This window comes from Aythya ferina (genome assembly GCF_964211825.1).
Source record: "Aythya ferina genome assembly, chromosome: 3".
Taxonomy (NCBI): Eukaryota; Metazoa; Chordata; class Aves; order Anseriformes; family Anatidae; genus Aythya; species Aythya ferina.
The window spans coordinates 6362309-6384844 of NC_140298.1; the positions used below are offsets into that span (position 1 = coordinate 6362309).

Consider the following 22536-nt stretch of genomic DNA (forward strand, 5'->3'; position numbering starts at 1 on the left):
GGAAGTGGAATGAACTGCAAGTACTGCTCTGTAATTCACATGGGGCACAGCTGGGAGCTGCCCAGCATTCCCTTCCTGAGGCAGACAGATCTGTTAGAAAGTCATGAAAGTTTTATCACCGAGGTAGGTGGATTTCTTGGAGATCATTTTTTCTGGATCTTTCAATGTTCTCTTTGAGTTCCACTTTCAGTCCATGATCTCTGTCCCTAACTGCACACATCCAGCCATTTTCCTCTCTCCCAGTCCTTCCCATGGTTCAGAGATGTTGTTTACTTTCTTTTGCCCTTTCCCCTCAAGTCTGATTTTTTGTTGTTGTTGTTGTACACTAGCATTTCCATGCCTCACTTTGTAGCTTTCTTTAACCCATTATCTCCTAAAATGTCACCAAGACCATCTGTTTCAAACTGACTCTGCTGCTGAGCAATTGTAGCTCTCTAATATCATTTGCACAGACCTCCTTTCCAGACAGACTCTGTCTACAGCAGAGAACTCGGTAGCACAAAACCCAAGCAAGTCTGGTAATCCTGACCAGCATATCCTTTTAATATAAATGGGCCACATATTTTCATTACTTTTAGTACCTCTCTGCCAGGGCTGCCTGAGCTGAACATTTGTCTATGTGGGTATTAAGCAGAGGCTAGGAGTCAGATTCAGGAAACGACTTGGGTAATCATATTCCCATTTAACAAACAGACATACATGCTGTATTCCCAGGGAAATCCATCAAGCTTTCAACATGTGCCTAAACTTGAGCATATTCAAATGCTCAATTAGAAGTTTTTTTTTTTATTATTATTATTATTTTTTTTTTAAGGGCTATATTTTTCTTTTTTGTGACCATGTATTTTATACATAAGCTATTTCTGTCTGTTTCGGATTGCAAACTTGTAAAGTAAGCCTGAGAAGCTGCTTTCACTGCTTATCTCAATGGCTTTCACCTTCTGCCTGTCAGACAGTGTTGCTTACCAGCCCTTCTGTTATTCCTTACATCTAGAAGTAATAAATGGAAGAAACACAAAACTGACTGGGGAGGAAATTGCAACTCTCTGCTCAGCCCACCAGCCCTGCAGTCAATGAATGCCCCAAAACAGTTCTGATACTCTTCTTCTTTACTATTTGCATTATCATGTCACTAAATTAGTGCATATAATTCCAATTTGCTCAGATGCTTGGCAGTATGACACTTGTATAGATAAACGTGTGTTGAGAGAATTATGCCTGCAACTTAAAGTCTAAGTCATTAGAAAAGTGTGGTCTAGGCTTCCAGTCTTCAGGTATCCTTTAAGCATGCGAGGTTCTTACAGCCCCACAAAGTGATGGCATGAATCATTTCAGCCTGGTGCTTCATTTCCGTGCCTGGTGGCTGCTGACTTGCCTAGGTTCACATACCTTAAATATGAAGTGGTGCCTGCCATGGCCCTCTCTCTCCACTAACTGCATTTTAACATAACATACAGCAATCAGAAGCCATTAGACTGTGAATAATGCGGTCGTCATTAATGTATTTATAACAGTAATAGTCCGGCAGTAAACAGCAATGAAAATGTTGAGATTGGTATTTTTATGCAGGGCAAGTGATCTCGAAATTATCAGAGATAACTATCCCAAGCTCTTTAACCTAGCACCACCTCACAAAAACCCCAGTTTTGCTTGGCTTCATCAATTTGCAGTCTTTTGAGCACAGTTGTGCTCAGATGGCCTGGATGTGTTTTACGAAAACCCTCTGCAGGACAGTCATGCCTGACTTGGCAATCAGCCCAAAGTGAGGCAGTGGTAGCCGTGCTCTCTCTGGGCTAATTTACTGTGGTCTGCTTTGCTTTCCTCATCTGGGTGCTGCTCAGCATCAAAACAAGCCAGTGTAAAGCTTGCTCTTAAATGCTCTCACGAGATGATCAACAGCAAGGCTGCCACACAGACATAGCTTTAGAGTTCTTGCTCTGGAATCACTCTGAAGTGACTTTAGCTGAAGCGGCTTAGGTGAAGTAGGCCAAAGGGAAATTTCGGATAGCATTGCACTCTGTTCTCCTCATACCGTACCTTTAATTACACAAATACTCTGGTGTTCTGGATATGCAGAGAATATAGGGCTCTACTTGCTTTTATTCAAATACATCTGCTTATTCCCCATCTCCATTAATAACTTCTAAATACGACTGTCAAGCAATACTGTTGCTCTTAGAGCCATGTTTTTGTTTTTGTAAATTAGGTATCCAATTTTTCCTTTCAAAATCTCTCCTCATGCCCTTTTAGCCCCATTTCTGTTGCTCTGCATCTAAGTATTATCCTTCAGCCTGCTCCAGAGTCCAGTTAAAGCATGGTGGTTGCTCAGTTCACAGCCTCAGAAAGATAGGTTTCATGGAGACTTGAACTTGTGCAAAAGGATGCTCGTGCGATCCACTCAGATTCAGTCATTGCAACTTTCTGCTGCCACCTCCTCAGGATGCTACTGCTCACACTCCTGCTAGGACAACCAGTTGAAGATGTAACCAATGTGAATCTTATTCTTAGGACTCAGTGACTTTCATGGTGAGAAAATGAGTTCTTCCACCTTCCTTTGACATACTGGCCATTTTGGCATGGTACCATCCTGTGCAGTCCCCAAGGAGAGAAACACCTATAAATGTTGATCTCATACTGAATGCCAGCTACTTGTAAAATAGCCACAGGGATATGATTTAATGGTTGCTTAACTATGTTGCCAGCAACACATTTGGGAACAAGAAATGTTAAACTCATTTTATATATGTAAATATATATATATTTAGCACTGTTTTAGTTTTGACTGGTAAAACTAGTAGTGTTGTTCATTAGTCTTCTGTTAAATGAGCCAAGATTTATGGGGAAACTTAGTCTCTTTTACTGGACAAACTGATGTTGCTGGGAAAACAACATGCAGGCTTTTTGATCCATCGTATCTACAACATTGCTTGTATCTGGGAGACACTTGATATTGCACGACATGTTGGTGAATAAATTGGATACAAAATCAAAATGGCATTTGTGAAGCAGACTAAAAACTGATTAAATGCTTAAGTATGATTAGAAAGTGGGAATCATTGCTGAGGTTGATTTGTTTCTGGAGATGTTCCAGAGGACTGGGGCCAAGAAATGATCTTTGTAAGACCTTGCTAAATCCAGTACATCAATGTATATTCATTACTGATAAAGTTTGTAGGTTAAAGAAGGAAGTCATAAACCATAAAAGGGAGGAGTGCTGACTGATCTGGATTATTTGGAAAGCTGCATGCAAGTAAATGACATCTATCCATCTATCTATTTCAATAAAGTGGGGTTACATAGATCATTGGCTATGCTAAAGTGGGGGACAAAGATCATTGGCTATGCTGGATGCAATAACCTGTCCTAGAGAGCAGCAGTCCTGAAGAGGGCTCGAGGTAGAATAGCAGTGTACTCTGCTATTATAGTCAGCACGGGTACTCTGCTAGGCACTGGGCAGTGTCTGCAGTAAGGAGACTGAATGGGCTCCTTGGCTGATGAAACTCCGGGTGCCCAGCAAGGACAGAAACGTGATGCACCATCCATTTAGCACTGGTCTGGCCCCTGCTGAAATACCTGGTGCAGTTATAGCTCACAGAACAAGGAGATTTACTGGGAATTGTTGAAGGGCTGGAAAATGTGCCTTACATAAAGAGACTCAGGGAGCACCAGCTAGATGCTTTATCATCACAACCTTGAAGTTACTATTTGGAGAGGAGAACTTCGGTAAAATTTCAGCACTTCAGCAGACAAATTCATAACAAAAACACTATCTAGATGTCAATGTGGGACCAATTAGTATTTTAAAAAGAGGCAGTGGTACAATTTGTTTTTACAAATGGCTGTAAGCAATCACTTGGGACATCTCCACGATGGATGTAAAGGAACAGTCTTGATTTTTAACTCAAGTTTTGTCAAATTAAGGAAAAAAAAAAAAAAAAGGAATATGGTCACAAGCAAGAATGAATAAAGTCCTACAGCTTACATAAAGTACTAGGCTAGAAATCCCAGTGGTCATGTCTGGTCTAAAACTTCTACAGTCACAAACTCAAGATGACCATTTTTGTGTGAATGGCATCTTTGAACTGATGTTTTCTGGAACCATTCAGATCTGACTTTTTAACCTGATCTTTCCTAATCTGATCTCTTTTTTGGGGCTTTCTTTATCATCACTAGAACTATCGAAGCTCAACATCACGAGGTTTACAAGCTAGAACCAGTTGGTGCTATCCCCTCACCACGGATGTTCTTTGGCAGCACTGGCTTGTGGAGCTGTACCCTTGGCTGGCAGTGGGGGACATCAGGAGGTGTGCTGTGACTGCTGTGGTCACGCTGCTCACCCAGATCCATGGCATGGCCCTGGGTCCTGCAGGGCAGGCTCTTGTCTTGCTGACTGATGGAGCCAGGAGCGCTGCTCCGCTGCCTTTGTTATTGATGGGCCTCTCTCTGTGGGTTAGTAACAAAACAGAAAGAGGCACACCAAGAAAAGGAAGATGGGGGGAAGAAAATATATATATACGGTCGCAGGAAATTTTAAAGCAGAGAAAATCCCTCCCTGCTGCTTCTGTTTTCATTTCCCTCAGCTTCTGGTCACAAGGAACAGCTGGGGATGGACAGCAGTAGGGCCTGCCTTGGCTGGTGAGCCGTCGCCAGCAGGTGTTGCTGATTGGAGAGCCTCATCGGCCCCAAGTCACCTGGAAACCCGTTGTAGCAGGGGCAGCCTTGGTGCTGGGGGAGGGCTTGCTGAGCATCGATGGAAACACAGCTCGGCTTCAAGAAATAACATATAAAGTTGTTTTTAATAACTGCATGTGCTGAGAATAGGTGTTTAAAAGCAGAATTCTATTGACATAGGTTCTTAATGAGGCTGCAAAGATGTTTTCCTTCTCTGCCGTGCCATTTCCAATGTTTTACCTTTCCCTGGTGTTTGATTTTTCCCCCCAACATCAGTCATTCATTTACAGCACTGCTGTTGATTTAAACGGGCTTTGGATCAGGCTCCCAGTTACCATTTCCCTTCTGTTTGAATAGGGATTTTCTTTAATCCAGAAGAAGGAAATCAATAATTTGTCATGGCAAACCGATGCTCATTTGGATTCACAATCACGCGGTCGGCTTTTCTGTCATTTTCTCAAGCAGTTGAGGCTAACGGGAGCAGACTCCTGCCCGTGATTTTTGTTTGCCTTTGTTCCCCGGACTGTTTTAAGTTGGGTGCTCGGCCGGGTCCTTTGCGGCTGGCTTCTAGCAACCCCGTGGCCGTGTGGTCGCAAGGTGGCCCTGCCTTCCCCTGCTGGCTGTGTCCCGAGCCCTCCCCAGGGGACACCGAGCAAAGGATTCACTTAATGCAGCCAAATCCCCGCCGCCAGCTGCAGAACCAGCCTGGCACACACCTTGCCGTGAGCATCCCCACTCCGTCCCCTCCCTCGGAGCTGTGAAAGCAGCGGGTTATTTTCACAGCCCTCCCCTCCCCTGCCACCCCCCCGTCCCCGGCTATCCCACCAAAGCCCCCCGGGCCGGTCCCTGCCTACCTGTGCCCCCCAAGCCCCACTGCGGGGCACCCCCCTGCGTGCCCACCCCGTGTCCGCGCCCCCGGGGGCTTCCCCCGGGCACCTCCCTGAGCCCCGGCTCCCTTCGGGGCGCACCCCTGAATAGGGGGGGGAACGGAGGGGACTGTGGGGGATCGGGGGGGGGGCTGTAGGGGACCGGGGGGGTTTCGGGGGACCGGGGGGGCCGGCTCGGCCCCGATTGGCAGCGCGGCGATGTCCCCTCCCGGCGGGTGCCCCCCCTCCAGCCGCCGCGGAGCCGGCAGCGCGCTCCCGCCCCCCGGAGCAGCCCCCGCAGCCCGGCCGCTCCCCGCCTCCCGCTCGGCTTCGCCCCGTTCCCTCCCGGTGGGGTGGTTTTGGTGTGTGTGTGTTTTCTTTTTTTTTTTTTTTTTTTGTTTAATCTTTCCCCGTTCCCCCTCCCTCCCCCCCCCACCTTTTTCTCCCCGCTTTTCCCCCACCCCCCCGGCTTTCGGCCGCTTTCCCCGCCTCGCCCTGCCGGCGCCCTCCCCGCGGCGCGGCGGGCTGCGGGTTAGCTGCGGGGCCATGCCGGCGGGGCCGCCGCTGCTGCTGCTGCGAGGCGCCTTCCTCCTCCTCCTCTTCCTCCTCCTGCTCTTCCTCGGCTCCCCGACCCGGGCTGCTGTCTACACCAACCATTTCTTGGTGGAGCTGCACGCCGGGGGCCAGGCGGAGGCCGAGCGGCTGGCTGCGGAGCACGGCTTCGGCGGGGTGCGCAAGGTAAAAGACGGGGTGGGGGGCTAGGGGGGACTCGGCGAGGGTGCGGAGCAGCTGGGGACCGCTCCTGGACCTGCCCGGGGACAGGGAGGGGACGGAGCCCGGCCGCTCCCGGGGTCAGGGGCAGCGGGGACGGAGCCGCTGCGACCGCTCCTCGGGCTGGGAAGCTGGGGTCTCCCCCCCCGTGCCCCCCGTTAGTTCGCTGCCCTGGGGCTCGCTGCGGGAGCAGCCCCGCCGAGCTCCCAGCCTGCGGGGCCGGGCTCTCCCCCCCCTCCACCCCCGACATCTCCTGAGCCCGGCTGGAGCCGTAGCCGCCCCGAGCACCGCCGAGAATTGGAGCTGCATCTCCATGGAGAGCTCGCTTGCCGTGTAAATGGAAGATTTTTTTGGGGGTCGGCACTGAAGTTTGTGAGGCGGGCGGCTTCCTTGTTATCCCTGCTGTTCTCACGGAGAAATAGGGCGTCCCCAAGCCAAGGAAGCCGCTGGGTGTCGAGCCTGGTAAGCGCTCGGTGTCTGCCACTAATTAATGCAAGTTGGGAAACTTCGAGTGCTGGTGGAGGCTGTTTGGGCTCCTGAGGAAGCCCCAAGTAGCTGCGGTGACAGGAAGGCTCTGCCCGGCTCCTGAGGAGCCCTGCAGACCTCTCCGTGTAGGTAACGAGCAGAGCCCTAAATACTTCAGGGTGCAGCCAGACCTGGGGGGTACAGGGAGAGGTTGGTGGAGTGCCCTGCTCCGGACAATTCCTGGAAGCCTTAATGCCCAACAGCACTCGGCTGGGAGGAGCGTGGAGGGAGAGCAGGCTGTGTGAGCATTGCTGCTGCTGCTTGTTTGGTGCTTTGTGGTGTGTGTGTGTGTTGTTGTGTTGTTTTTTTTTTTTTTTTTTTTTTTTTTTCCTTGGTAGTTATGCAATGAGAGACTGCTCTGACTTCCAAGGAAGTGAATGGGAATTGCATGCTGAACTTGAGTGAGTGATTTAAGTCCTTGATTTAAGGAGATGCCTATATCTCTACCTCAAAGGCATGTGAAGTGAGACTCGCTCCTTCAGGCTGCCTTGTCTCAACTCCGCTGGGGGCTCATTAGAGAAATGAGGACAAGATCAGCGCTGCTTTGACCGCAGCCAGTTCCTGCTGCTGATAAGATGCCTTTGTTTTGGGCTGACAGCCTTGTCCCAGTAGTGCTGGAGCTGTGCTGCTGCTGCTGCCCTTGGGAAAGGGTCTGTAGTGGGGATTAGGTCTTGTTACATGAAACTTCTTAGACGTGGCTCTTTGGTCGATGGTTTTCCCTTCTTATTACCCTCTGTCAGCACTCCCTGCTACCCTGGGGATATCAGTCTGATAGGGCCTCGGGAGGAGAGGAGAGTACCTTGCTGCAGAGCTGAATTTCTTCTTACTTTTTCTAGATGCTTAGAAATGATCCCATGACCCATGCGGGGAGGAGACTGGGGTTTTGTAGGATGAAGAAGTGCTGCTTCCGGGCTGTGACAGTCCTCTCCCCTCCGCCGTGCCCTCCCCAGGGCTCCTTGAGCATGTTAGGCGGCATACAGATTCCTCACGGAAATCAATCTTGGAGCTCGTCCCAGCGAGAGCTGGAGGGAAGTCCCTTGGGTGTGCGGGAGGAGAGTACCTGCTGCCCAGTGTGTGCCTCGGGGGGGAAGGGGGGACTGTTCCTGCCCTGGGTGTCTGTAGGAGCAAAGCCAGGCAGCGCTGTGGCATGATCTGCGTGAGCTGCAGGGGGGCAGGGGAGGTTGTGGCTCCCGTACCATGCACATGCTGTCCCAAGAGGTTTCCAGCTTACATCATCCCGGTCCCTGAAAAGCTCGAAAGCCTCCCACCCCGCCCCCACAAGTGTGAGAGAAAATAGCACCCTACTATCTGCAAGGCAGCAATTTTAGGGAACGGGAAGAGTTCGTGGGGTTTGGCACTCAGCTGGCTGTGTCAGAGCATAATCCATTAGAGCCTGATAGCAATCTGCAAGGGAAGTGGGTAACAGGGGTTGGGAGGCAATAGTCGGGCGTCAATAAAAGCTTGTGCCATCTACTCCAGTGTTTCTTCGGTACTGAAGAGCCTCCTGATCTGTTTCGCTGTCATCAGGCTTGTCTGGCCTCTCAGCTTACAGTCTGCAGACTCAGCTTTCATGGGGTACCGACAGCGCGAGAAGTTGACCGTGGGCACACACGCAGATGGAAGCAGAGCTGTTAGTGGCACCCTCTGGGGAAGGACCATGTGTAGACAGATACACTGCCTGTGTTTTCTGAAAATATCAGGAACCAAATTACACTGCAAGGAGAAGTGATGCTTTCCATGCTTCAACCACACGCGTAGTTTGGGTGATACACTGAATTAGTTACCTAAAGCCAATCCAGTTCCCCGTGCCCATGGTGGAGAAGAGCTGTAACTATCACTGTTGTTTCAGCGCGGGTACTTTCCCAGCAGGGGCACAAGGGCAGTCTGAGCTCTTGTCTGGGTGGATTTAAGATGTGGATGAGAGGGACTGCTTTTGTACTTGTGATGTATCATAGGTGTGTTTTAACATGACCTCATGGGAGCTGATTGTTGAATTACACGTTTTTAGTGCACATGGCTTTGCCTGATAACAAACAAGCAACACAAGTACATATTGCAGCTACTTAATAACATGATTTCTGCAGAAATGCGAGGGGAAACGTTGCCTTGAAGATTAATGTTATGAACTGCGCAATGCGCTCTCTAATTGATTCCTTGGCCGAGTTTCCTACTGTTGTTCTAAAACCACCATAAGATTTCAGGTGGGCTGAAATGTGGGCTTTAAATTCAGCACCTGTTGAACTGATTAAAAGGGGCTCAGTGCTCACGTAAACAGGTGTCTGCATTTAGATCTACAACCCTACCATGAGACACAGTCTCAAAAACACTGGCCAATTTTTCTTTAACCTGCCTTGAGTTAATCCCCAGTAGAGGCTTCTATAACTCTAAATGTGCTATTTGATTTTTTTAATGTTTGCAGTTTTTTAATCAATTTGTACATGCCAATGTTAATTCTCTCTATTCCTTGTGAAACAAATACAGTGATAAAGCATGTTCTTTAACATGGTTAGTCTTACCATATTCAAGCAGTCAGGAGGCAGCCTCCTAGCTACATCATCTTAAATAGTGAGAAATAGGAAAGGAACACCTTTTTTTTTTTTTTTTTTTTTTCTTTCTATTTTCCTTCTGGCACAGTTGCCACCAGGAGATATTTCTTAATGCAGGCTGAAAAAAAAGGCCCTTTTTGATCTTGCCTTGCCATTCTAAATTCATTTCTACCAAGGGGAGTTGGATGAAGCGTTTGGAAAGGTCTCATAGCTGTGATCAGAGTTTAGACATCACTTTCCCTTTCAGCAGCAACACTGAGGCTGATACAATTGCCAATGTAGCTAAATGTTCCCCTTCTGGTAGCACTGAGGTGAAGGATTTTAAAAGGCTGGTGTTCAGTGGCCTCAGATTTTACAATGAAGACCAAACTTGGATTTCAAAACATAAGGAATCCTATGTGCCCTAAATTTTGTCTATTTTTTTTATCCCTTGATATATTTATCACCTGCTCACCTCTCCCTCTAAATATTGCAAAAACCAGGTAACTCTTGCCACCGTGACTTTTCTGCTAGCCATTTTTGCTTAGGAGGCTGCTGGTTAAGGACCAAGCTTTCTGGAGCTGGCCATGAATTTCTGGATGAAAGACCATGAGCTTGGGTGGTTTTACATTGCATAAACACAGATTTACTGAAAGCAAGACCTAACATGAGCCAAATTTCTTGCTTTGGTAGCCTCTGTCTTCTGCATCTAATGTGGAAACAGACACTGCAGCAGCAGGGCATCCCATCCAAAGAGGATGAGAGCCCAGCCTCCCACATGGGCCCTCTGGAGCCTGAGGACTTGAGGTCAAGCCTCAGACTGCAGCGTTTCCATGCGCTAACATGTGTTTAATAATGAATTAGCTTTGTATCTTCTGCTGACCTAGAGGAAAAGATGTTTGTTCACACAAAGGGATTCTTCATTATAGCAACAGAAAAACCTTTTAAGAAATGGAAGGTACAATGTAAATTTTGTAAGGAAACCAAAAGCTTTATTTTCCTAGGAGTGTTGCAATTTTATCTAACTAAGATAAGAAAAAGTAAATTTATGCAAATGCTAACAGTGTGCTGCTGAGATTCCAATAGGTCTCCTCACCATAAAGAGAATGCTCCAGTTTCCAAGAGAGTCTCTGAGCTGATGTGTTCAAATTAAGAGGAAGAAGCAATTAACTACTAGGAAAAGTTTGATCCTGCTGTGGTAAGGCACGCTGCTGGGGGATGATGGATTCTCCCTTTTCCAGAAAAACCCTGGCAGGCAGGAGCTGAGGAACTGCAGAGAGAGCAGCTGGGTTTGGAGGATCCTTGTGGGTTCCTCACATGTGGACTGCAGACAGTGTGTCAGCGGGCCCTGGCTGTTACACCTGAGAGCAGTGCTTGTGGAGTTAAGTCAGAGTTATGTTGTGACAGTAGAGAGATTGCTTCAAATGTGGAAATAATGTATTCCCCTCAAATTCATGCTTTTCTTTTTTTTTTTTTTTTTTTTTTTTTTCCTGTTATTTTGCATTCTGCCTTGGATGCAGAAACAGCCCCAGGAGCAAGGACTTTGGCTGGCTAAATAAAAAAAATCCCACGTTACTTAAATGTACTCGCTTATGCATGCGGAAGCTGTAAGCTCTCAACACGAAGAATGTAAAACCCACACTCAAGTACATCCCCGAGCCAGTACCTGTCGAGCTCCTCCTCTAGCAGGACCCAAAACAATTCCTTGTTGGTGCTGAGCCTTCTGTATGAAGTTTAAAATAATTACCTTGTCAGCTTCTCAGCATTTATTCCGACTGTAAAACAAGAAGGTCAGACTCTCCTGCTACTGGTCCCTGCTGTAATTGCTCTATTACTGTTTTGAATACGCAGAACAATTCTGTTCCTTGGCAAAACACGCACGTTAAACCTTACCTTTACAGATAAGTTTGTTTTGTAAAACTGAGCTACAGCTCAGTAAACACAAAGATACAAAATTGCAGCTGTTTATAAAGCTGCCTGCATTTATAATTTTATTTATTCCATATTGCCTGAGCTCATTGGCAAGATTGCACATGTGGTAGAGACCCAGGAAATGTGCTGCTAGTAATTCTTTTTTCGCTTGTTTTCTTTGTGCTGCAGCCCAACTGGGGATGTGTGGTTATTTGTTTTCATTTAAATTACATTTAGTTTTGCCAGTGTCAAGGAGAAAAATAGAAAGACAAAACATATGAAGAAGTGAGCCGCGTTTCCAAATGTTGTGATCCCAACAGCAGAGCAGCGTGGTGCATGCCAGCCTGTGGCCTAGCCCGAGCATTGCCCAATGAAAGCTGCTTGTGGTGCGCTGTGGACGTACCAGGGCAGCTTTTGGCCGTGACATGCAACTCAGGGTGTGAGGGCCTTATGCTGCTGAGGAGCATCAGGGCTTAAAGCTTGGATGCTGGTGGTGCCTCCTGCCTCATGGAAGGGAGAGCAGGCTCCTGCCGGAGCTGCCTGCACACCAGACCAGAGCCAGCGCATTCAGGTTGGCACAGCACCGTGGGACCCAGAGACCCCCCAGCTCGTTTCCTACAGTTCCTTCTCTAGGGAGTACCTGTGATGAGAAGGAGCAACCAGCAGAGCAGCCATAAGGAGTTCTTTCTTGCAATTTCATGGCAGGAAACAGGCTGTTGCCCTCCCGTGCTTCTCCTCACAGTGGTGAAGCTCCTTTTCCTAGTTTTGGGAAATCCCTTTAAAGTGTCACTTGCAACGATGTCAGCTCCCTGTTATTTCTCTCCTCCATGATGGCATGAGGAGGTTTGTGCCACACGAATAGGTTCAGGTTTTGCACCAGGAGAGACAGATTTAGCATATGGGAAATGGATCTCTTGTTTTTGTTTCCTTTGCTTCGGGTCTGCCACTTAGCTATTTCTGACCCGTGCTGTGGAATATATAGTTGAGTGGGATTTTCATGTTACCGACAGATAAACAATGAGTATTAGTATGGTGTCACTGCCTGTGACTACACCACCCTGCTGTCAGCCTAGCATCTCCTAGTTCTGCCCAGGTAGCTCATTAGCAGATGACTCCCAGGCTGTCTCTGGTTGCTCCATCACATAGGTATATTGGCTGCCTGCACACTTTTAACTTTAGGACCTCTCATGCTGTGGGTCTGCCTAGGACTCTGCTTGATGCTGGCATTCCTCTGGGCAGGGTCTCCAGGTGTTGAGAGCAGCCTGGTGGCCATTTCTCAGAGGTGATATGGATATCAGTTCCTATTGCCTGCACCAAAGACAAATTTGTCCCCATCCCTGAGGCTTCAGGGCTGCTCAACAAAAGGATAACTGCTTTTGCAATAGTAAGCTGTCTCAGAGGGTTGGTTTTTGGGATCAGGCCAGACGGACAGATCTTATTGCTGTGTGACAGCCAGAACCAGATGGTTTAGGTTACTCTGCATGAGGTAGAGCATTATGTTTCTAGCTTGGGCGTTCAAATCCAGATCAAATCCCTAGACCAAAATAAATACATTGTCAATCCTCTCCCAGCTCAAAGTGCTTCCATCTGAGTACCTGAAGCATCCCTGGCATCTCTTTATCATCAGGCAAATGGTCCTAGAGACTGACTGTGCTGCTAGGCTGGGTTCTTGCAGAAAGCACTGAGGTGAACTGTGGGATTCCCAATGTTATTGCAAGTGACCTGTACCCTCATCCATCTTTAGAATGATTCCAATTAAAATTAATCTGTGCAACTCAAGTTCCAAATGCTTGTCATGAAGCACTTCACAAGAAGTTGCAGAAATGCACGGAGAATTTATTTGGTAGATAGTTTCATTTAGTGAGCCCAGAGATGTGAGCGTGTTCATGGAAAATTCTGTGAGCTGGAAATCAAGCCAAACCGATAAAAATGAGTGATAAATTCAATCAGTTCTTATTAAAATATTATACCTAGGAAACCCTCTTGTGCAGGTCAGCCTGTAGGACGGGTGGCTAGTTTCCATGCGAGCTGCAGTGACTGACCCTGCTGTGGTGTGTGGACCTGAAGTCTACCTTGGTCATGTGGTGCTGTCCTAGTCATCAGAAAGCACTGTTCATCTTTCTTTTCATTTCAACTTTTTCAAATAATTAAATGGGTCAGGTCTCTACAGGACGCTGGCTATGCAGTGGCTATAAATATTGCCGTGAGCAGCACGGTGCTTCCATCTATCACTGGCCTCTGGTGGGAGGAAGCCGAACTGCTCGGCTATTTGTCAGGAGGGGATTTCTCCAAGCAACCCGAAGTCGTCTGCTGTCTTGTTGCTCTTGCTGTGAATTGATGAGAGCTCTGTGTTTAACTCGTGTAAGTTCATTGGGAAAGCTAACCCTCCACCACTGAAATGGAGCTTTTATGTCAGCTCAGAGCTCCTGGGCTGTGCTTTGGGATGCAGTGAGCTGTCCCAGGGAGAGCTGAATTTGTTACTGTGCGAAATTCAGTATGGCCACCTCAGGCAGTTTATCAGGCAGCAAGAAATCCACCTAGGACATTGAGTTGCTCAAAAGGCAAACTTGACTGAGCTCTGGCTGTGTTTGGCAAGTCCTGTGAGCACGTACCTGAAAAGGGACCATCTGCACACAGGGATAATAAACTAAACTAGGTGGTGGAGGTCCTAGTTTGCTCACTCACGAAATGAACTGGGATGTAACGTTCTTTGTCATGTATTATCTACCTTCTCAAACAACACTTCTGTGTAAATGTTATGTTCTTAACTACTTTGTCCACAGAAAGCAAATGGAAAGAGTGACCTCAGTGTTTGCATCAAACCAGTCAGCAAAAGCGCGTTCCTGATACTCCTGACTGAACTGGGTTATTTGCTTACCTGATGAGTAAAAGGGTAACGTGCCAGACCTGCTTTCTCCTAGAGCATACAACCACGTTGTGAAAACTAAAGCCCAACAACTATATATTTACTTATTATTAAGTAGAGAAACTTGCACGCTATTAGAAGCATATTTGGTATCAAACTGGGGCTAAACAGGTGAATATTTTAGATGGGTAGTAAAATAAAAAAGGAGGGGGGATATAGGCTCCCCTGTCCTGATGGCAGAGGATCCTCCTTTCTGCCTGTCCATGTTGTATGAAACACGGGTGAAATTAACTGGTGTGTCTGAAATCAGCTGTACAGCTGATTGCTGCCTTTGTCACTTACTGTGCAATGCCAAGTGCAGCAGAAGTTTCTGCTTGAGGCTTTTAGCTACAGCCAAGACGTGGTGAATTCACTGTAACCTTAACCAGTCCCCACAGGGACCTTGTGCTTCCCTGTGTCAATTAATTTTAGAAATGTGTGTCGAGGAAATCTAGCGATTTACAAGTTGCTCTGAGCCAGTCGCAACACAATCAACAATTCTGAATTTGGGTGAAGTATGACAAATAGGAACCTGAATGTGTTTGCAGGTTTGAAAAAATCACTTGTTAACATCAGTGGAATGATGGTTGGGGGTCTGGACATCATCTGATGTTTGATCTTCACACTAAAACCATTCCATTTCTCATACAACTTAAATACAGTTCAGAATAAAGTCCAGACAGAACAGATATGGATGTTTTTCTCTCTTCCTTCTGATGGGATTAAGTCACTCAATTTCCTTCTGTAAAAATCCCCTTTCTTCCCTTTGAACTGAACATTGAGCATATTTTATTCACATTAAAAATATCGTACCTCAGTAGAGAAGCCGATATTCCAGACTCTAAATGCTGAAACATGCTAAGTAATTAATTAAAAACCTATATTTGCCTTGCCTGGCTGATGTAATAAAGAATGATAACATATCAGCACATGCTGGATTGACCACAATTTCTGCCAGCAATAAACTTTTGTCATTTGTCAATTGGCAATAACGAAGCTCATTGCACAGCTGCCTGAAAGGTCAGGGAGGTAGGTCCTGGGAGGAAGGGGAAGAGGTGGTGGTGCTCTTTTCCTTCTTTTCTCATTGGTACCACTAACTTCAGGGCAGGTTTGGTGCTTTCTTTATGCACTATCTAATGCAGAGCTCTTGAACCCGCTGAGAGCAGCAAGTTGCGAAGTGATGACCGTGCTGTGGTGTGCTGGAGCTGAGGTGAGCTGTCTCCAGCTCACAGTGGTGTGAGGAATGGTACAACTCATGTCTAATGGGGTCTTCAACCAGCAGGGATTAATTACCGTGACTTTCCACTAATGTAGTCAAGAACTACAAAAACAAGGAAAACAGCAGTGCCCTCAGATTCCTGTTTTCCTTGGCACCATTGAAAATGTTTTTCTTAAAGCTTCCTTGAACTGCTCTTTTCAAGCCTATTACCTTAATGTCTTTTTTAAAAACAACAACAAAAACCAGCATGCCCTCCTGTACTTTAATGTGACAGTTTTATTTCTGATTGTTGTCTATCAGCTTCTCTCCCATAAAGCATATATTTTTCTCCAGGAATTGATTGTTTCTCTGGGAACTGGGAGGCGTCTTCAGTGTGGTCTAACAACAGAAACCTCCCTGCGAAGCACTTTCTATCAATTGGCTACTGTTTGGCAGCCTAGCATTAAACAGACATGGAGAAAAAAGAAAAGAATAAAGGGCTTGTATAGAAAGAGCTACAAATCTTCCTTAAGTGTTAGGAAGGACTAGCATCTTTGCATTAGTGCAATTCACCTTTTCTGTGCTTTCTTGAGTTGTTCTTGTCAGTAACCAACTAATTTTGGCCTGAGCAGCTTTTGTAGGACTACTTCATTAGAGTTTGAGTTCATGACTTTGCTTTTAGGTGTTACATTAGCTGAGCACTTGCACACATTTATCCTACACTCTTTGCTGCATGGACATAGATCAAAAAATGATGCTGAAGTGCTTTGCTGAAATTCAGGGTGTCTGTGAGTAGCCATGTCTTGTCCCTTCTCCATCTCTGAGATGTAAAAGTATCAGTAATTTTCAGCTGGGGCACGCTCTATCTTAGTGCTGTGTTTCAGAAATAACAAACTTCTATTGCATGGTTTTATGTCAGTGATCTTAGAGCTGATCTTGCACCAGGTCCCAGTGTGATAAGAGTAGTCAGTCTTTTTGGCTATGTGCTTAAAAGGACAGAGCTACATTGTAGATCAGGAAGGAGGCAAAACAACCTTTGCTAGTAGTGCTAATTGCTGTCAGCAGTATTGGACCAGCTTTGTTAGAAAGAAACCACGGTAACTTAAATTTGCAGACTGTAACTAAGTCAAGTTATTTATTATAACGTGACTTTTCCCTAAGGCAGTTGTGCTGATATGAAGAGATTTCCATCATGTATTATTTAAAGATATTAAAATATTAACTAAGTACCTGTTGCCAAAGAGGTACCCGATACATACATTTAGACATGCCCATTAGTATATGTGGACAATGGCACTTGGTGTTTTATAGTTTCAGTAGTGCTGTGCAAACATTAATGAAATGAATCCCATCAATAAATAAGATAAGTAAACAAGTACTTATTAGACCATACCATTTTACATGCAACTGAAACAAGACAATTACAGCTGTAATTGCCTGAAATTCTACTAAAAATAGTAGAAATGGGTTGCCCAGCATCTCAGAGGCACAGATTCTCAGAAGACTGGCCAGGGCTGAGCTGCAAGGAGCTGAAAACTCATGTCCTGGGTGTCTTAGCACTGGCTCTGTCTTGCAGCAGATTGCCACCATCAGAAGCAACATTGTAAAAGGAAGAAGCAAATTAAAAGCTTGCGGATAGAATGATCTTGGTGTGAAGGATATTTGGGGTGTGAAAGCTTTCACAAAACACTACCGTCTTGGTCGGTGCTTTGAAAACACAGAAGAGCCTTGAAAGAATGCTAGGATATCCAGAGGCACTACCCCATTGCTCCAAATAGGAGAAAAGTGTGAACAGTAAAAATTTTGTTGGCCTGTGGTCATAAAACATAGTGCCTGGACTTGCCTGAGGTGCTCCTCTTTTCACAAGACATATGAGGGCATAATGATTGCTAGGCCTTCATTTAAGCCTTTCCACCCAACAGTAACAATCGGCAGCTCCAAGTAATGATGATCTGGATCAATCCAGACAGTGCAATGTTATTGTGTAAGCAAGAACATCCTTCTCTAAACCTGAAGAGTATCCTGCTCAGGCTGGATTCAGCAATGCACGTGGTAGAATCAATAATGTGTTTTATGGTTACTGGGGAGTAATGGATAAAACTCTAAAATGCACAGATCCATTCACATAAGCTAGAATGACTCTTCTAAAAGCCTGAAATGGCTTGTCCAATTCGCTGATAAAACTAACAGCAAATCCCCAACCTTGTTGCTGATGACTTTTGGATGCTTGTGGGATGAAGCTCTTCAGTGACAAAGTTAACAGCAACATAAATACAGTAAAACATTAAACCTCAATGAGTCATTCAATGGCAAATCAAATTCCAAGTATCACAAAGTTGAAGCCAAACCAATGGGGCAGTTTCTTGCAAGCACTTGCAAGCACTATTTGAGTTAGTGTGAAAACAAAACTAATGAGAAAATGAGAGCTAGACTGTGAACATCAGAAGCGACCTACCTGAATGCACGTAGCTGTGTTTCTCTTATGGTCTCTGGAGCAAGAGACAAGCTCCTGGGGCACAGCTCTGCTCAGTTAATGTGGCCACCTGAAATAGGTCAGATGAATCACGCTCTGAAAGAAGTCTCTTTTTTTTTTTTTTTGCTGTGAATTGTCTGGGGAGCTCAGACGAATTCCCCATGGACATCCTGGACATGTAAGCATAATTCCAGCCCCAAACTGGTTCAATTTCTTCTGATTATTTATCTGCATTTACTCATGTTCAGCTATCAGGAGGACTATTTAACCTCGTGGTTGCTGTGTGCAAAAGAACTAGAAAAAGGACTTCCAAAAAAAAAAATCCAAAGGAATATATTCTGCAGCCTTTGGACACCACACACCTGACTTTATCATGTTTCTAGAGGAAACACTTCAGAGAACATTGGAAACCATGATTGCTGGCTTGAAAAAGACTAAATATAACTTTTAAGCAATGTTGTCATGTTCTCACAGGATAACCAATATCCTAAAAAACAATAACATGTCCTTGTTACCATGTGTATTACAATATTTCTATTGACTTCAGGACAAAGGAAGAACAGATCAATGTTCTCCAACCAAGTAGTCACAATCCTGTCTTATTGCTGCCAGTAGCTGCTTCCCCTGAGAGGTGGTCGGATGCACGTGAAACAGAGCCGAGAACATCTCTAAGTAACTAAGCCAGGCATTTCTGAATTACTCTGTAGGAGAAATGTTGAACTCTGTTAATCACCTGATTTCACAGAGATCATCCTCTGCATGAGGGATGTTTTAATAGGAGGTTTACGTTTTGGCAGCGTTGAAGCCGTGGATAACACCTTCACGTGCCCGATTTGCCAAGATAAGCACGATTAGGCTTCATTATTACTTGGACGGAGAAGCAGGTGCAATGTGAAGTGGGCCAGGCAGACTGAGTCACAGCATTTGGGCCTGGCTTGGTTGCTCCAGCCTCCTGGGCAGCTCAGAGCACATGTGGATCCTTAGCTCCACCTGAGCTCCTTCGGCTGAGGCTCCTAAGTAATTATAACAAACTAATGAGAAAGTGTGAAATCCTTGCCTGGGGCCTTGGGGACACAGCAGACTGGATTTCATGTTGAGCAAGCTCTGGCACAGCTTCAGTCCTCTGTGCTGTGCTGCACTTCTCCTCCACCAACATCTGAATTAATCCTTTCTCGTTTGGGCTTTGTTCTGTGCTATTTCCATGCCTCGGGCTGCCTGCGTTTCTAGCTGGCTCTGCTCTTACATGCTCCTCGTCGCTATAGTGAGTGAGTGCCTTTGACTTCAGATTGGGCTCCCATCTGTGTATTTAAAAGTAAAACGATTTCTAATGCTAATTGGGGTGAGGGAAAATGAGAGAAAGAGAGTTGAAAAATTCATATTGAATATTTATAAGCATCCTCAGTGCATTTGGTGAGGCTGGGATGAAAAGGTTTCTAAAAGGTTTCTAATTTCTGCTGTGAGGCACTTTGTTGCACTTCAACTCTGATGGCAGCTGAAGGAGTGGGGCCTGTGGGGCCCGCAAAGGCTCCCAACACATTTACTTGTGCCAGGTTTAGGCTGCATTTTCCGTTGGTGTAATTACTGAGCAGTAATGGGATGAAAGAGCTCACCTGTGTGGGTTTATGGCCCCTTTTAAAGTCAGGAGCTGTGCTCTGTGGAGGAGAGATGCTTTGTGTTAGTGTACTTTTTAAAAAATTATTATTTAAATTGAGAGTGGATAGTTTTTTTTTTTAATTATCTTTTATTTATTTATTTTCTCTCCTTTGAGCAGACAATGGGTTTCTTCAGCACCAGTATTGGTTGGGGTCCCCACATGCCTGGCCCCGTATTGGTGCAGGCAAGGAGCCCCAAGGAAGGTCTCTGAAAGCCTGCCTGGATAAGGACTTCTTGTGAATCTTACTCCTGTTACTCTGAATTCAGTGATGATTAAGAACAGTGACCCAGGGGTAACTGTTATTAGACGTTGCATTTTTTAAATATTTTGTTCAGAATAAGTTGTTATGGACTGTTGGCTCCACTGGTAACTTGGGCGAGGAACCTTAGTAGTAGGTTCAGGTAAGCTGCTTTAGGATGATGTGGTATCAAGGAGAAACCACTGGAAGCGAGACGAGAAGCTCACGGAGTACTGGAAGGATGCTCTTACATGATGCAGCAGGACAGGCTGCCTGTGAAGTCTGGGCAGAGATCAGTCCCCTTAAAATAGGCTGGGGCTGTCTGATCTGCTCTGGGCTTCCTGTGTGTGCCATAATTTGCTTGTGAGACTTGCAAAATAGAGCCCTAAAGTGAGGCAGTAAAACTTGGTGTGAAAGATAAGCCTGGGAGCCAAGGTTCCTCTTTAGGCTTGTGTTGTTGTATCTGTCACCTCTTAACAGTACTGACAGGCTGTGAATTCTGGACCTCTCACTGAGTGCCAGGTAAAACACTGATCCTGCTGGCGGCTCCGGTCAGTATTTTTAAGCTTCTAGTTTTAGCATTTATTGGTGCTTCAGTACACATTTGCTACAGACATGCCCTGGCCAGATTACACTGATGCTTTTGCAGTTGTTATCAGGGTTAGCTGTGCCCAAGGTGGCCTAGGTGCTACCAGTTTAGAGCAAGGGACAGTCTGAGTTCAGGCTTTCTGTAGTTCCTTTTCTTTGAACCTTGGCATTGCTGTGCAGCTGATCTTGATGTCCTTTGCTTTCAGACAGACAAAATTAAGCCTGGTGCCACTGTGTATTGTGCAAGGGAAGCCTGCAAATACAGTTGGACCTTCTCGGTCAAGCAGACAGAGCAGGATGGGAGCCATCTGCCCTGCCACAGCTGGGTGCTGCCCTGTCCTGGATCAGGCCCCATGGGGAAGAGGCTGCCCTGTGCCTGCTTTTTCCTTCTTGGAGCAGATGAGTAGCCATGGGCTCAGCAGCAGACTGCCTTTAAACCATGGCTTTATCTTCTTTTTATTTCAATAATAATTGCACCTGGACAGCTCCGTCACAGCAGTCATCTGATAAAAGCAGAGATGCCTCAGAGCCACAGGTACACTGAAACAGTGCACGACATGAAGCATTCCCTGATTCCTTCTGTACCTAATGGTACATCCTAGCCATTTTTTTTTTTCCAGATAAGACTCTCCCGTTTAAAGAGTTATTTTCTTTCTTCCATTTAGTTGAGCATTGAAATTTTAAAAGTAATTTTCTGGTCCTCATCCTTCTCAGGAAGGAGGTTAAGCGGGATTTCATCTTTACTTTAAGTAGTACTACATCAAGGTGGTTTCAAAGCTAAAGAAAAGGAGGAAATGGGCTGATGTATGATGTATTGCTCCCCTTTCTGTGTTGAATTTGTGATTGTTTTTGCTTCTGTTTTTTTTTTCAACTGTAATTTTATACAAATTATGGCAAGTAATGAAGTGCCCATAATTCCTGAGATTCTCGGAGTCCTTCTTTGTATTGGGCCATATTTATACATCAAGGCAATTGTAGACCCTCTCCTAACTCTTAATAATCCTCCTTACTTTAATTTTCAAGTGCTTTCCAGTAATTATTTATCTTACATAATTGCTAATTTTCCTGTGAGGGCAGGAAGCTTTGTTCCTGTCTTACAGAAAGCCTGAGCCACAAGGCTGAGTGCGTTACTCTTCCATGTTACGTGCACAGCCTGCTGCTGAAAGGGGATTTTACTCTAATACAGTCCCAGCTTTACAAGGAGCATATTACAGAGTAGCTGCTGCTGCTGGTGAATCTTTGGAGCTTCTAACGCATGTGAGCCCTTCTGTTTTCATTTCACCTCATTGCATTCAGCATCCATTTTGCTCTGCAGAGCTCCTAATGAGTGCTGACCTCCCAGAGAAGCTAATAGCAGGATCATGAACCCCGCTGTGAGGTCCCTGTGTCCTGGCATTTGGCTGCTGCGGAGAAGTTACGGGGCCAGTAACAGGAGCTCATCAAAAGTGGAGCACTTCTGTGGCTGCTTGTGTTATTCATAGGTTTCACTGCAAAATCCTCATCAGAGTAGGCGACATCTTAGGCACTTTGCTGTTATCTGACTTCTCCTGCAAGCAAATTCATTAATTTTAAGCATTTACTGAAGAGATTAGTTTCTTCCTGCCCATCTCTTGGTTTCTGCTATTAAGTATTCACCATTTGTGGTGTTTGATCATGTTCTGTGTCAGGTATTGCCTCACTTAGCTCCCTTCCAGTCTACCTTCCCTTAACACCATTGAGGGAGAGTGAAAACTGCAAATCATAAAATGTCTGAGTTTCCCAAAGGTTACTGGGACGTTTGTGAGAAAAGTGGAAGAGTCTGAAATAAGTGAGTCGAGCTTATCCACAATTTTATCCATTAATCTGGTCTCTTCCACTGTGATACAAACTGTAGTTGCTTTCACATATGGCCAGAATTGAACACATTGATTTTAAAAGTTCACTATAAAATAGATGTCTTCATTCTAATTGCTCCTAGAAACTAGCCCTACATTGAAAATGGACAGCAAGTACATGTTATATATTTCCAGACATCTTCAGCAGTGCTCAGAGTTTTCCTTAAAGGAAGAACAGAAGATTGATATTTGACTGGCATTGATTTGAGTGGTTGATACTGAGATACAAAGAGGGAAAGCAGCCTGACTGCACTGAGAGAATTAGAGGGGAAATTGGACCGCAGCTTCTGCTGCACAGTAATGGTTAGCACAGCTAGATGTATTTCAAGCCTTCACT

The 22536-nt window shown here is 45.6% G+C and overlaps 1 protein-coding gene across 1 annotated transcript in view; it reads left to right on the forward strand.

Moving 5' to 3' along the window:
* Positions 1-5979: 5979 nt before the first annotated feature.
* The window catches only part of PCSK2 (proprotein convertase subtilisin/kexin type 2), a 100087-nt gene continuing 83530 nt past the window's right edge, over positions 5980-22536 (forward strand). Inside the window, exon 1 of the mRNA XM_084513454.1 lies at positions 5980-6275. Coding sequence (XP_084369580.1) covers positions 6084-6275 — 192 coding nt within the window. The 5' untranslated portion in view covers positions 5980-6083. The remainder of the gene's footprint in view (positions 6276-22536) is intronic.